The sequence below is a fragment of the Engystomops pustulosus genome, chromosome 3 (genome assembly GCF_040894005.1).
Source record: "Engystomops pustulosus chromosome 3, aEngPut4.maternal, whole genome shotgun sequence".
Classification (NCBI taxonomy): Eukaryota; Metazoa; Chordata; class Amphibia; order Anura; family Leptodactylidae; genus Engystomops; species Engystomops pustulosus.
Window position 1 is genome coordinate 73,716,447 of NC_092413.1, and position 16,457 is coordinate 73,732,903.

General features: G+C 39.4%; 1 protein-coding gene across 3 annotated transcripts in view; it reads right to left on the minus strand.

Annotated features, from left to right (window-relative positions):
* Positions 1-16,457, minus strand: part of SCAF8 (SR-related CTD associated factor 8) — a 142,339-nt gene that overhangs the window by 70,661 nt on the left and 55,221 nt on the right. For 2 of the 3 annotated variants that reach the window (XR_011854101.1, XR_011854102.1), the window contains 5 exons: positions 15,778-15,932; positions 15,159-15,303; positions 14,884-14,952; positions 14,192-14,395; positions 12,223-13,828 (listed from right to left, as the gene is read on the minus strand). Coding sequence is in view for 1 of the 3 variants with exons in the window: in XM_072141085.1 (XP_071997186.1) it covers positions 12,237-13,828; positions 14,192-14,395; positions 14,884-14,952; positions 15,159-15,303; positions 15,778-15,932 (2,165 nt within the window). In the remaining 2 variants the exon portion in view is untranslated. Of the gene's footprint in view, positions 1-11,607; positions 13,829-14,191; positions 14,396-14,883; positions 14,953-15,158; positions 15,304-15,777; positions 15,933-16,457 lie in introns of those variants that run through there. The other variant, XM_072141085.1, reaches the window with a different exon arrangement.

Consider the following 16,457-nt stretch of genomic DNA (forward strand, 5'->3'; position numbering starts at 1 on the left):
GCCTGTTGCTCACTTGGTTGGCTGTTGTGAAGGGTTTTTCCTTCAACATGGAAATTATTCTGTGAACATCCACCACTGTTGCCTTCTGTGGGCTTGATAAGTTCACTAGTGCTTCTCTTTTTCTCCGGATGTACCAAACTGTAGAACTTGCAACTCCTAATATTGTAGCAATTTCTCAGATCGAGAAATTCTCTGTTTTCGCAGCTTAAGGGTGGGTTGTTTCACTTGCATGGAGAGCTCCTTTGACTGCATGTTTTTTACATCAAAGTCTTTCAAATCCAAGAACCATAACTAAAATCAAATGAAGGCTTTTTTACTGCTTAACGAAGAAAGTCTCTTTAAAAACAGGTTGGCACATGGAGCTGAAACTTATTTATCCAATTTTAATGTGGATAAGTGAAAGTTGAAAATCTGGAATTTATGTCCACATCGATTATATAGCTATAACTTGAATATGCTTCAGTAAACAGGTAAAAGAATCAAAACTTGTTTGTGGTCAAAAATGTACGGACTTAACTGTCTGTCTCTGATTCTAACCACACCATGGCTTGTTTTCTCAAAAGCAGGGACTCAGGATACAATCTACAATTGAAAAGGTACTCTTTTTACCCTAGCTCTTTTTTGGCATCCTTTAGGCTAAATACAGTCAGGAATGGAGGCATACAGGTTTCATATTAGCACACCGATGGTGTCCCAAATGGTCCATTAATTGCTCAATCGGCAATAAATTTGTTCATTATCATGATAAATAATGCCATTTGGAATCCCTGCCAATGAGTGGCAGAGGATGTTCTGCGATACTAATTCTAAAGATGATAGACTGTCAACAGCTCTTGAGATCATCACATCTGCATCTGGAGCAATGTATTCCTCCACAACAGAGGTAGAGACTCTCATTCACAACATCATTGTAAGGAGCAGTGGCAGGACATATCAGAGAATGTGACTCCAAATTTCATTCTGCTAATGCATTGCAATTGTCCAGCCATAGAAAGGAATGACTAAGTGGCGGACAACTTGTAGAAAGGACCTTTCTTACTACTCTATGGGGCTCATTTACTAAGGGCCCAAATCGCTCATTTTCGTCGGGTTTCCCGAAAATGAGCGGTTTATGGCGCTTTACCCCAGGTTTGTGGCGCACGCGATCGGATTGTATCGCATCGGATTCAGAACAACCGCGGTATTTAAAAAAAATAAAAATGTGTCGCTTTACACGCGCTCACATGCACCAGGAAGAGGATGGTGTACTCCGGCGGACCTTGGCGCAGCAGCGACACCTAGTGGATATCGGGCGCACGGACCTTAGTGAATCTCAGCAAGCTCCGAATTAACGTCGGACAACGCCCCGCAGGATCGCCAATGGACCGGGTAAGTAAATGAGCCCCTATTTGTCTAATGATGCATGTGACTACCTTCTTCACAACAGACATGCACTACCTAAAGGCAGTCCCCTAATAGCTTTTCTGTGCAGCAGGGGCAAATACTTTTTTAGCACTACGGTGACAAGACCCAGTATCTAATTAAGACTTCATCTGTAATAATTGACATACAAGCTGAGTTTTGCAGCAATCCAACATTTCTTTCTGACAGAGTCTTTAATTTATTTTGAAAATATATACTAGCATCTGATATATATTGATACAAACTGCATAGTTATACATTTCTAAAATGTTACTTTTATTTCTGTTATTCTTAAAAAAAAAAAAAAAATTAAATTAAACAGCCACTTGACCATTTCTTTTAAAGGATTAGAATTTCCCTTTAATAGCTGGATTCTGATTATATGGGTATCTGGGACCCCAGGTTTCCTCTTTGCATAATCTGTGGTCTAGGGAAAGTTTCATTCTGATTATGGATTTTAATAATTCATTCTCTTCCCAACTGTCCTTCCCTATTCTCTGATCCTCAATAGTATTTTGCTGGAGTACTGATTATTAAAAGGGCGTCCCCAATACTGCTGGAACCTTACCCTTTCTTAAACTATCTATCCCTCTTACACATTCTACCTTCTACATGTTTTTCCATGCAAGTTCATCAGGGAGGTTAACTTGCAAATCTGGACGGCACAGACTCTTCTTTTTGTGTGGAATTTGAGGTCAGCATCTGTGGCTACTTTAACCCCACAATTGACCCTTCCACTTTGCTATTCCCTTTTGTTTTGTCTATTCACATCCAGAGGACAGTTTGCCATATCTCCCCTACCACCGATACCTCTTATTCATGTGATTTCAATGATTGCAAGTTTGCTCCCCTACAAAGAATGGAGAGGTCTGTAATTTTTTTTGTAAGTACTTCAGCTGTGAAAGACAGAATATATAAAAAAATTATTTGGTACAGAAACCTTTGCAATTACAGAGTTTAGACATTTTCTGTACTTGACCAAGTTTGCACACTCTGAAGTAGGGGTTTTGACCCACTCTCCCATTCAGATCTTCTCCAGATTTCTGTTTTCGGGGCTGTTGTTGGACAATTTTAAGTTTAAGCTCCCTCCAAAGATTGTCAATTGGGTTCAGGTCTGGTGACTTGCTAGGCCACTCCAGGACCTTGACATCTTCTTACATAGCCACTTCTTAGTTGCCCGGCTGTATGTTTTGGGTCATTATCATTGCAGAAGAACCATGACCCATTTTTATTGGTCTTACTGATAGATAAAGGTTGTTGGCTAACAACCAACCAAATTTGCAATACATGGCCCCCACCATACTCCTTTCAATATGGTGCAGTCATCTTGTCTCCTCTGTAGAAAAGCACATCCAAAGTATGATGCTTCCAGCCATATACTTCACAGTTGGAAGGTTATTCTTGAGATGTATTCATCCATCTTCCTCCAAATATGGTGAGTGGAGATAATACCAAAACATATCATTGGTAAACTGCAAACCGTCCTGGACATGTGGTTGCATGAGAAGAGGGACCTTGCTTAGTCTGCAGGATTTTAATTCATGAGGGTGTAGTGTCTAGGGTCTAATGGTAATCTTTGAAACTGTGGTCACAGCGCAACTTCACATGATTGACCAGGTCCTCTTGTGTAGTTGTGGGCTAATTCCTGACCTCTCTCAGAATCATCATTACCCCATGAGGCGAGACCTCGCATTAAAGCGCCAGACCGAGGAAGATTTACAGTCGTCTTGTTTTTTTTTTAGTCATTTTCTAATAATTGCACCAACAGTACTCTTCTCACCAAGCTTCTTGCCTACTGTCCTGTAGCCCATTATAGCTTTGGACAACAATTTTGTCCGTCTTGGCCATGGTGAGGTTGTAGAGTGGTGTCTTACAGGTAAGAAGTTCAAAAAGGTGCTATTATATAGCATGATATATATACAGGCATACAAAGTTGTATTTGTATGTACTGTAAGTTGAAACTGTATATTTTATCATTGCAACTCCAGAAGAAAAAAAAATTTGGCCCCAGTGACAATTGGAGTTTCAACATTTTTTTTTCTGTAATGGGATCAAGGATTATCAATAAAACTTCATAACAGACACTTTACAGCTGATTAGTTGCAGTCTGGGACTATAGTAACATCCAGAGAGCTTCACCAGAGGGGGCAGAGGGGTCCGTCTGTAACTAGGGGTTGTCTGTAAGTAGAGTGTCCTTAAGTAGGGGACGACCTGTATATTTATTTAATTAATCATTGTGATTCTCTGGATTTAAACATTTTTTTTTTGTTTGTTTCTTAAAGTTAAAGTGTACCTACGATAAAATCACATAACTCTCTATACTTTGCCTATAGGAGTCCAGTGGTGTTTGGAAGCGCTAGAAACTTTCACTCAGCAGAAGCCCGTATCTCTATTCTGCTGAGCAGAATTGGACTTTTAGGTTTTGTTAGACTACGGGCACACAGATATTATCTGCAAATAGATAATAGAGCCGTGATTAGTTTTTGTAGTGTGTATCCACAGCAAAAGAAAAAAAAATTTGTCACTAGCATGTCCAAACCTTTTAATAGGTCACATGATTGTGCATCTTATAAACTGATCCATTACATGGATGATAGCCATGTGGGATCCATATTTTTCACTTTCCCATTGATTTTTATGGGAAGACCAATATGAGATCAATGGGGACCCACCTCTCTGAGTAATGACAGTATGTGACAACTTAAAACAAAAAAGTCAAGCTAATTTTCCTGCTTCTGACTATAGTCTTTTAGCTCAAAGGAAAAATAAATTAAAAAAAAATATATATAAAAAGTTTTCGCCATTAAAAGGTATTGGATAACGCACAGCCAAGTAGTTATAAGTCATTGCATATACGTAGCTGGACAAATATTTTGTTCAGACTATATACATATACAGGGGCATATTTATCAGCACTTGCGACTATTTAGCCCTCTCTGCAAACTTCACACCAGTGGGGTGTGAAGTGGCGTGAGGGGGAAGAGGGGGGCATGGAGCCTTCCTGTCCCCACCCGATGCACTTGCTGCCGCCAGCGACTTTTAAGTCGCTGGCTGTGGTTATTCCTACGCCAGGCCCTTTCTGGAATAAACGCGGTGCAGCATCCTGCCCCGATACATCAAGAGGCTGAAGCCTTTTGTTGTCTCACACTACGACTATGCAGCGGCGGGGCAAGCAACCGCTGGCGCACGAGCGGCAGTATGTGATACATGTGTATCACACAGTGTATATAAATCCATATCTATAACTATCTATTTACATGAGTTATACATGTTTTTTAGTTTAAAAAAGGAAATCTATTACCTATGATGCCCTTTATTGACCAATGACAACCCTGTTGCACCTGTTTTACACACAAAAGTATCTTTTCTACACAAATAATTTTTGTAAAGATATGCCCATATTCATAATGCTGGGAGCTCCCCAACAGTGTGAATAGTTAAAGCGGTATTCCCATCTGGGCATTTACATTTAATTTCATTCATTTGCCACATGTAAACATTTCTTCAGCTGGATGTTATTAAAAAAAAAATGTTCCTGTGTGAAGATAATTTCTCATAAATGTCGCCATGTCGTCTCTTAGAAATGAGATAGCTTCCTCGGATACGACCACCTCACACTCTGGCAGCAGTGGCCAGACATGCGCTATTGAGTCCTGCCTGACCACTTGGATTAAGCGATCATTACTACAGTAACTCTCAGACAGAAATCACTCCAGCAGAGGTGGTCGTATCCGAGGAGTAAGTCTTGTTTCTAAGGGACCATACAACTACATTTATGAGAAATTATCTTCACATAGATGTTATTTAAAAAATGTTCCTAATTGAAGAGATTTATATATATATATGGCAGATTAGTGAAACCGAATGTGAATGCCCAGACGAGAATACCCCTTTAATAGAGGGAAGAATAGGGTTATTTCCTTTAAATAAGAATGTGATGTATTTGTCTGTTGTTAGACCTAAGTTAGGTAGCCTGAAACATGTTAAACTACTGATGTGTATTGAAATTTAATAGCATGTTAGTCAAGACCTAGAAATTCACCTCATGTGGTCCCTGGGAATTCTGAAGTCTACTAATACTATGCCTACTATCATAAGCTCATGGCGTGAGAGGTTTAACTTACTTCATAACTGTCAAGATCTTAACGGTTAAGGATGACACAATTTACAAGTTTATGCCAACCTTTTGCCAATTGCAAATACCATAAATGGAAATTCTTTCTAATGACATACAGGTGGTCCCCTACTTAAGGACACTCGACTTAGAGACAACCCATAGTTACAGACAGACCCCTCTGACCTCTGGTGAAGCTCTCCAGATGCTTTTCTATAGTCCCAGATTGCAATAATCAGCCATTAGGTGTCTGTAATGAAGATTTATTGATAATCCTTGGACCCATTACAGCAAAAAATGTTTAAACTCCAATTGTCACTGGGGCCAAAATTTTTTTCGTCTGGATCTACAATAATAAAATATACAGTTTCGACTTACATACAAATTCAACTTAAGAACAAACCTCCGGACCCTATCTTGTACGTAACCTGGGGACTGCGTGTATATACTTTCTGCAGTATGTTCTTCCAGAATGTCGTGACATCAACAGATTTCTATAACATGCTGGGAGAGGCCAAGGTAACAGACATAGGTTTCAATATTGCCTATATAGGCTTGACTGGTGGAATTAGTGTATAACACTAAAACGCTGTGAAAATCAATGTTACCCACTATGGGATGAAACTGTGCTAGTAGCTGGTCATTGAGACATCCTCTTCAAGAACCTCCTATCAGGTTGTACCCAGTTTGATTGTTATTCCCAGTCCAAATGGATTGCCGAGATCCCCACCTATCACAAGAACGGTGGCCCTGTTCTATTTGATTTAGCATGTGTCCTCTCACTCCATTCAATAGTAGGGAGAAGCATAGCTCGTGACTATCGTCGGCTCTCTCATAAACTGTGAATGGGAGTTTTGGAGAAGGCAGAGATCTTTCCTGTGCAATTTTCTGTACTCCTACAGTGTTGAATGGACAGACAGTTTGCATACTTGACCTGTCTGGATGGCAGCAGTTGAATGGGGATAACAATGAAACTTGGTGGAATCCCTCTATCTGGCTAGACATTTTTTATAAGTTAAATCTGGACCCTAAATAAACACGAATAAGTTCTTCTATAGATAATAAAAATAATATCACAGTTCTACAATCAGCGCTGCGGGCATCTTATAACCCCTTAAGGACGCAGCTCCCCTTTCATTTTTTGCTCCCCACCGTTTTCCGTGTACAGAGCTGTATGAGGGCTTATTTCTGCATAACAAATTGTACTTCTTAGTTATGGTATTTATTATTCCTTGCCTTGTACTGGAAAGCGAGAAAACACATTTGCAGTATTTTCTTGTGGGCTCGGTTATTACGACTTTCACAGTGTGCTCCAGATAACACCTCTACTTTATTCTTTGGTTCGGTACAATCAATTTATAAAGGTTTATTGTGTTATTGTGTTTTACAACTATGTAAGGCTACGTCAGGCGTGCTAGAGAGGAGGGGCGCTGCTCACCCCTCCCCTCTCCGTGGAAAATAATGCCGCACGGCCATTCTGATGACCAAAGACAGAACATTCTCTATCTTTTTTGTGTTCATGGCATGGTAGAACTCATTGTGCTCACCGTACCGAGCGCCATAGCAGCTATAGGATATACATATACGTACACGGATATACGTCCCTCATACGTTCATGTGAATACACCCTAAGATGGATTTTTTTTGCGAGACGTTTTCAGTGCTACCATTTTGAGGACTAAACAAACTTTTGATAGACCAGAAATTTTGGGATGTAGTGATACCTAACATTTTTATGATTTTACTTTTTAGATATTTTTTTTTTTTTAATTTTACCATTTCCCTAGGGTACTTTAACCCATGGTTGTCTGATTGACCCTTTCATATAAGACCATAGTACAGGGGATTTTCCACATCATCTATGACAATGTCAGTGAAATTTCAGGATTAACCTAAAAAGCAATGTAACCTTTAAAGGTGAACCTAATGTGACCTTTCTTAAGCGGATGCACATGTCCAACTATTTTACGTTCTCTTTTATTGCACAGCTTGCTGTTCTCAGATAAGAACCTTAGCAGCAAGATGCACATCAGATGTTTGATTCACGTATTCTCCAATAGATTTAATGGTTCAATTAAAATTGTCTTCAAACAGTCTTCCTCATCATGCTGTTCACATTTCGACATCAGGAAATCAAAATGACACCTGACAATTGATCCACAGTGCCTCGCTAGTGTGAGTTTGCGTGTCACAGAATATCATCAGCAGGTGGCAACAGAGAAACTAAAAGAGTAACAAAAAAGCATAGAAGAGGCTGTCCTTTGGCCATACCCCATGCAAATGAAAACTTTATTGTGAACAATGCCCTAGAGAACCAGACAAAGAATGCTACACAACTCCATGCACATTTAAGGGAAGTAGGAGCCACCTAAGTGTCATATCAGACCATTTGAAATTGTTTATATAAGTGTGGTCTGAATGCTACCTGCAAGGCTACCTGTAATACAAGCAGCCATAGGCATCATCAATTTGCATGGGAGCATCTATGCTGGATGAAAGACTAGTGAGCCTCAGTGCTGTTCAACAAAGGAAGTCGATTCACACTGAGCAGAATGGCCACCAACCATGCTGGAGATGTCAAGAAGAGTGCTATGCATCAATCACTGCTGTCATCTGGCGGTAGTGGTGTTATGGTATGGACAAGACACCAGGCAATCGGGTTGAGGCCTGTCCACGGATGCTGGGGTTGCATTTGCAGCCATGTGTGAATGGGGTTGTACAATGTATGGACACCTTGTTACTTGTCCGATACTTTAATACTCAGAACTGTTCAATATCAGGTTTCTATCATTTTTGGTACTGAATGACTTCTGCTGGGCCATCGGCAGAACAGGAACTACATCATCAGGGAAATATCATGAACTGTCCATATATGGTGTTTCTATTGGCTTCCCATGACACAAGGTTTCAAAATGATTTAATGTTCTTCAATCCAACATGGTTTTATGGCTACACTTTAACAACCTCTACTCTCTACCATGCCATAGAGACAGAGAATATCCTTCAAGGACACTGTAACTAAGAGCTTCACAAAAGCCTCTATATATAGAGTTACACTGTTACACAAGCTTAATGCTTAATAGTATATAGAGATGGATCTCCGCAGAAACCTCTCTATAGATCACTCTATTATCCTTTTTTAAAGCATATAATTAATACAGATAAATTGAATTAAGACACAAAGTAAGGGCTTATTTAGACAGGCATGTCCGCTATGCTTTTGCACAAAATGCAGAAATGTGATGTCTGTGTTTAATCTGCATTGTAACAATCCATATTGTTTATCTGTATCTGCAAAAAAAAGATGGATTTCTAATCTACTTTTTGCCCTGTCCAGTTGGTTGCCTAGCAACAATTGAGAAAAAAAAACTGCATATGGATGTTAGCCAGGTGCTGTGGCTTTTTTCTGCAGATATATTGACTTCTGTGGAAGTCTGTGGTCTGCATGTGAGGGAAAAAAAATGCATGCTGCATTGTTTTTCTCATCGTCTGCACATCATTGTAAAAACAGACATGTGAACAAACCCATAGGAATAAATGGGTCCGTTTGCCATCCACAAAAAGTAAAAACGGATAATACATGGACATCAATAACACCCTTCTGCATGAGCCCTAAACTAACATTATCAGGACAACCTTTACGATACATATAATAAACTGATGCCAGAACGTGGGCATCAGCTGATACTCTCTCTAAATCCGGTGGAGGAGATGGCTGAAGCGATCATTGAGTGGGCAGTCAACTAAAAACAAACAAACTGAAGGCATGTGCACATGTGGGAACGATTCGTGAGTACAGCCCCATAAATATTTATAAAGTACTGCACTAACTGAACCACACTATATAAGGACATATTTTACATTGGACATTCTTCATGTTATATCGGACATACCCTGTGGTACAAATTTACTCACGGCCTATTGCATTTCATCACGGTGTAAACAGGTGGTTATTTTATACCAGTTTGGTCCTTTTTGGAGGTAATGACATTAATGGAGACAGGTAAATGTTGTATTGAGCCCAGACAACTATGGACATTCATCTTTGATACAAGATAGATATAACAGGAACACTGTTGTTCATAACATCCCGGCCTGGTATTGTTATATTGTTTTACATGTATTACAATATTTTCAGGAAAAGAAAAAAGTATCAGTATCGTGATACTTCTCAAGATATCATATTCAAAATTCTGGTATCAATGCAACCCTAAGCGTGACCACATCCTAAAGAATTTCTCTATATCCAATGTCCATGGTCGTCTATAAGTTAGTGAATATTCACTCTAAAGGATAAATAAAGTTACTGCAGCTCATATTCCATTAGCTTTAGGATTCCATTTCACAGAAGATCTGTATTTTTAAACTGAACCAAAATATTTCTGATTTACAATTGCTACATATCTAGTTACATCAGTGTTCCCTATACTATATTAGTATAAATAAGGAATTATCTGGCAACAAGGCCACCATATAGAAGCTCCTGAACTAGAAGGAAATGTATTGCTGCTGTAAAATATAGGCTTTTCAATAACTATTCTGTTCTGTTCTGCTATAATTTACAGGAGGCGTTAAGCATTAAGTATCACAAAGGTTTTAATTCGAAACAAAACAAAAATTGTAAAAGTTAATCCTTCTGCAAAAGTGAATTCACCATTATTTTCATTCTTTTCGCTGGATGTTTAAAATACTAAGACAGCAACAGAATTCATAGTACCCCATTGACTTTAACGGGGTCTGTTGGACAAATAAATTCTATATGAAAGGCTTTTTTTTGCACAGGGAACCCGTCAACAGATATTGACCTAATAAACTAACACCAGTATGTTGTCAAGCAGCTGAACACCTTCCAGATATTGTTTCTTTCATGGCCCAGCATGGTGGCGTGATCCAGAAAACCAACTTTGAAGTGAAATGTAAATTGGATGTATAAAGTCAGGGGGGGGAGAGCTTAACACCAAAGTCCAGCTCTCCCTGCCTCTGAACACCTCCTCTTACATGACTGACATGTGCCCGACTTCAGGAGATCTGATCAATGTTGTCCCTGGATGCAGGACCATCAATTACAGTGAATGGGGCATTCTGAGGCCAGGAAAGCTTGACGTCAGTGTTAAAACCACGCCTCCTTGACTTACAGCCAATTTACATCTCACTTCAAAGTAGAATTTCTGTATGATGACACTGCACCAGGCCATAAAAGAAACACCATCTAGAAGCTGCTCAGCATACTACTAGTGGTTTATTTGGCTAATTTCTGATAATAGGTGTAAATTTAACCTCAGGTACCTCAGGTGATTAATTACTTTATTTAAATGGTGTAGATGCCATGCAACAATGGCGTACCAACGGAATGGCTTTGTTGCTCATTGCAACCAATCACAGGACAACTGTTTCCAATAGCAGTTTAAAAAATAACATCCGTGATTTGATTGATTGCTCTGAGGTCAGTTTTTCGACTAAAGACTTCTGATAATTGTAAGTGAGGAATCGCTATAAATTGATGTGAGTAACAGTAACAATTGTTACTAAGATTACCACTATAAGCCCAATAGAAACATTCACTTCCTAGGCTGTCTTTTCCTGTCCCTTATTTTTTTCATTTAATTATTTCCAGCCCAATTCCTTTTAAGTCTTAAGTACCTCTGCCTAACAGGGGTTCCTCCACAATTGACAATGATACCTTATCTTGTGAATGAGACCGCTAGGACTCAAGAATTTGGGCTTGTAGGGCTACGTGTTAATGGGAATGGTGCCGTACATAGAGCCCATGCATGACCACCACTCCATTTACATGGGTTCCCAGCAGTCAAACCCCAAAGATCAGCCAGCAATTCATTTCCACAGTATCATTGTGTATCCAAAAATAAAATGCCACGTAAATTTTAAAAAAGTTTAAAGTTTATCGTGAAAGAAACCAAGTCATTTAGCATATTTTTAGTAGCCGTTATGAAATTAAATGATGAAATTTAAGCAATGAATCCATTTTCAAGCCAATTTAGCAACATGGGAATGATTAAGCCAACATGTGAATGTAATACAAATACAAGCTTTATCATATTGCAAGTTAAAAAAATACAATACCTGGAACACTGTTATCAAACAAATGTTTTATTAGGATCTAAAAACAAAATGCACCCAACATTAAACATACTTTTCAGGTTTTTTTGTTTTTAAACTCACTGCAGTACAGGAAACAAATCACAGACACTTAATTTTGGGTTATTACATGGATTGTGGCGTTGACTTTCCAAAACTTATCATGTCTTGCCCCCCGCTTTGTACTTAGTACTGCGTTCTGCCAAAGACTAATTTGGAAACCAATTTGCAGGAACATAAAAAGAATCACAGCTTTATCTAAAAATCAGCAGCAGCCTGAAATGCAGCCAGTCCCAACATTCAACCCACCAAAAGCTGTAAAAATTTGATATTCTTCCATAGGAAGTCTTTTTGCTGGACATTTCACAAATACTTCAATTGATGATAAAAGCACGTAGGGCAAAGTTTGTGATTCCTAATTTAAAAATAAAAAAAAATCTCTACCTATCATGTTCAGATTAAGAGCAGTCTATACAAGGCGCACAGTAAGTGAAACGTGAACAGTTACATTAGATTAACTTATGTCTGGCTGACAGTTGGCAAACTAATAAGGTCCAGTCAGCCATTTATCTATCACTAAGAGATGACAACTTTACAAAAGGTTTCTTTACCTACTGAGTGATGATTATGTCCCCTCAGTTTCTGTGCTTTCAACCACTGGTTGACTCTTTACATCTTTCTCCTCCTTGGCATCTTTCTCTTCATTCATTTTGTCAGGGGTTTCCTTTTTGCACAGTTCAGGATCATTTGTACTTTTATCAGTTTTTGGTTGATTACCAGTCTCTGGCATCTCTCCATTAACCTGAGGCACCTCATCAGCTTTTCCCTTGGTGGTCTCGGGGAAATATTCAAGATGTTGTGGCTGAGGTGGCATCCAGTTACCCGATTGTCTCTCTCTTCCAAATCGGTTGCCGTTCATTTCTCTACGGAAACCAAAATCTCGATCATCCCTATCCCTATGTCTTTCCCAAGAGCGACGGCGGTCATCATAATCCCTAGGTGCCTCAGCCTCAAATCCTCTGTTCCATCCAGGTGCATTCCTGTGCTCATGCCGATAGTTTCCATGGCGAGGCCTGTCATCTGGGAAGCCCTTTGGGCCACCAAAGCCAGAAAAGGGGGGGTGTGGTCTCTCATCAAAATCTCCTCTATGGCCCCATGGTTTTTCATGAGGAAACTGCTCCCGTCTATCTGGTCTTCCAAAATGATCTCTTATATCTAATGGTGGCCTTCCAAACATTTCTCTACCATCCATTGGTAAACGTCCAAAGGAGTTCCTACCCTCTAAAACTGGGCGCCCATAGTGATCTCTACCATCCACAGGTGGTCTGCCATGGTGATCCCTCCCCTCTGGAGGTTGTCTCCCAAAATGATCTCTACCCTCTAGTGGTAGTCTACCAAAGTTTTCTCTAATCTCATGCTGATGTCTCCCAAACGGCAGTAATGTATCTGCTTGAGGGCTGCCAAAGTGTCTGGGTTCTAATTGTGGTCTTGATGGGACATCATGAGCATCAGAAGCATTTTTTACCTTTATTTCAAAAGAATGAAGGTCGGGACCTCTGAAGCTTTCATGAGGATGCATTTCAGCTTCCCTTTCACCTTTATGTGCCCCTTCAGGAGATAACTGTCCCAAAAGAGATCCTGTAACAAGTTTTTCCTGACCTTCACATGGGTCAACTACAGCCATGTCCTGTGGTTCATGGTCATCTTCTACATGCCTAGCATTAATATTAATGTCCTTTCCAGAGCTTGCACCTTCATTTTCCTGGCTAGCAACTAAAGGCATGCCCTCTTGTTTCTGTTCAACACCGGAAGATTGACTTACAGTTTCACGACTCTCTATGGGAGGGAAACGGTAGTCCTGATCTCCTTCCTGTTGAATATTACTGCTTTGCAGTCCAACACATTCTTCTTGACGAGCATTCTCATTATTAAGTCTAGATGTAATTGCAGGATGGGGAAAAATCTCTCCTTGTGCAAAAGGAAGAGAATGTAAAGTAGGATCCATGAGAGTCGGAGGAATCAAGCTCCTTGGTGGTGGTGGTGGAGGCATTGCTGGGGTTATCAAAGTGAATCTTGCTGTAGCTGGTTGGTGAAGTAAACCTGGGCGAATATCCAAAAAAGGCATGGCTGCAATCCTTCCGCCCATGGCTAGAGGAGGAACAGGTTGCGGCTGCACTCCTAAGATCCCAGCACTGCTGACCACTGTATTTTGTGTTGCTGAAAAAGAAAGCAAAACTTGATTTTAGTATATTGAAGAATAAATGGTCACTTGTTAAGCAATTTTTAGGTCCATCTTCAGTGCCTAATTTCAATTTTTAAGTGATGAAAGAGGCAGCCTAAAGAGTTCGCTCACTGAATTCATTCATACAGATGGATTTAGGCTATGTTATAAATGATCAGTGATTTGTGCAAGTCCTAACATCATGCCAACATGATTGGATTTAATGAGCAGTTGCAAAGTAATCTACCACTTCTCAGAGGGGCTTAGTTAGTGTACATAAATCATGGGACTTTTTTTTATCATGAAATAGGTATCTGACTAAGCAGTACAACATAATAAAAACAGTGGTGCAGACTTACAACTTGCAGCAATTCTTTCATTGATGTTGTCTACTACAAGGGCTGTTCTTTTTTCTTCTTGGTCTGCGTGAGAACTTGAAGAGGGATTAAACATAGATGGTGTGGATACTGAAGTGGTTACAACAGATGGTATAGGCAGCATCAAACTGCTATATGATACTTCTTTAATGCTGTCTGTAGACATGGGCAATCGAGGAACCAGTGCTGAAAATGAAAGAGAAAATTGTTAGGTAATGTGTATTTCTGCATACAGCCTCTAAGCATCACAATATACCTAATAAGGTACATGGAAAAGTAAGTGAGATTTTTGCAGTCTAATTGTTTTAAGTGACTTGTATAGAAAAAATTTAGACATGATGGTCCAAATTACATTTTCATCGTAAGCTTGTGATGACAAGTTACTATAAATGAACTCTGCAGTCAATAAAATTATATTTTGCATTTACTACAAGTGAAGCAAACTAAATATTAGTAGAAAATCCACTGACATGTAAGAGCTACAGATGTTGGTTATCTTTAAGAGGAAACACATCCTTCACATTCAACCTTTTAAGATGTGGCTGCTTTTTACAAAAAAGGAAAAAGAGTAGCTAATTTAATCCACACCACAGTTGGATCATTTCCATGGAATGACCGTCACACTCCCAGCAATGCATTCTGGATGACATAATGCACAATGCAGTCTTACTCACCAGTAGGAATAGTGGAACCGAGTGAAGGTGGGGGAATAGCGGGTGGTGGAACAGGTGGAGGTATAAAGCCTGTAATAAAAAGATCTTACTTTCATTAACACATTTTACATTTGCCACAATGCACTTTGTAAACAAAGTGTAATTACTACAAGTTAAAAATATTCTATTAGTATATATTTCTATATTTACTCCAAGTGAACATTAAAAGGTCATCAAAATAGAACCCAAGAAATAAGCCCCAAAACCATAGCCTTGAATACACATCATTCTCTTACCTGGAGGTGGCTGAGAAGGGTTAAAACCTGCACGCATAAACGGAGGAGGTGGAAGAGCAGTATATCCTGGTGGTGGCACAGACATAGACACAGGAAAAGCAGGTGGCACTAAGCTTACAGCTGGGACTGTTGGGGTCACAGGAATCTGAAATAAAAATAATACTTTCTGTCTAATGCGGTAACTATAAATTATTAGCAGCTGGCAAACAGTATTTAGAGGTGTTTAAAGGTAGTCTACAAGCCCCCAAGACATCCCACAATTATGACCCTTTATCAGCTTTTCAGACATTTTCTTTTCTCACTGATCTGTAATTTTTATAGAATAGTCAGTTTTTATCTTTATCCAAAATAATTTCTCCCCAACACGGACATTGACACACCCCTGGTACAAGGAGAAACTCATTAGATTGAAGAAATAAAGTGGAAGAATTGCTGGGAAAAGTGAGCTGAATAACTAGAAGCATGAGGACTTACTTTCTAAACACCCAAGACATAGGTTCTATTAGAAAATATAGAATAAAAAAAACTTTCTGCAATCTTCTGTTTGCCCTTATTTTACTGCCAGGGATAATGAAGAAGTAGCTAATACAGTAGTAGCTTTGTAATATATTTGACTTACCTGAAGCATTGCAACGGGTGGGTTATACGCCTCTGGCTGTGTTGTTATTATGGATGTTTTTGGAACAATTGGACTCTGCACAGTGGTAATTGGAACAGGAGCAGGTGCAGGCTCCTTTACTGCAACAGGCTCGGCGTTCCTCTGTGTTTGCCACTCTGCAATGCACAAACAGCCAAGGTTAGCAAAGATTCATCTTCACAAAGGAGGAGGTTTGGATAACGTTTGCTTTTACAGCCTTCCCATGGCCAGTTATATAGTTTGTTTGTAGCCTGGACAACCTCTAAACATGGGCAAGTTCAAGCTGTGTAGGGAAGGGCACATTTGCAGGCCATTGTGTTAACATATGAACTTATTAGTACTAACTATATGAAACTAGTATAGAAGAGCTACATGGTTTCAATCAAAGCTACTTCTCTTCATCTGTGGACTCTTAACCAAAATACACCACTAGAATTAATCTCACTTTAGCTATTTTCTTCATGGCTACAGACACACGTTACATACACATTTATTAACATGCTTGGGTCTAAAGCCATGATGAAAAAAGCAAAAGTGAGATTAATGCTGGTGGAGTATTTTAGGTAAAGAGTTCACAGAGAAGAGAAAGTTTCATTGAAACCATGTAGCTCTTCTATATTGGTCTCATATCATTAGTACTAATAAGTGCATACGTTAACATA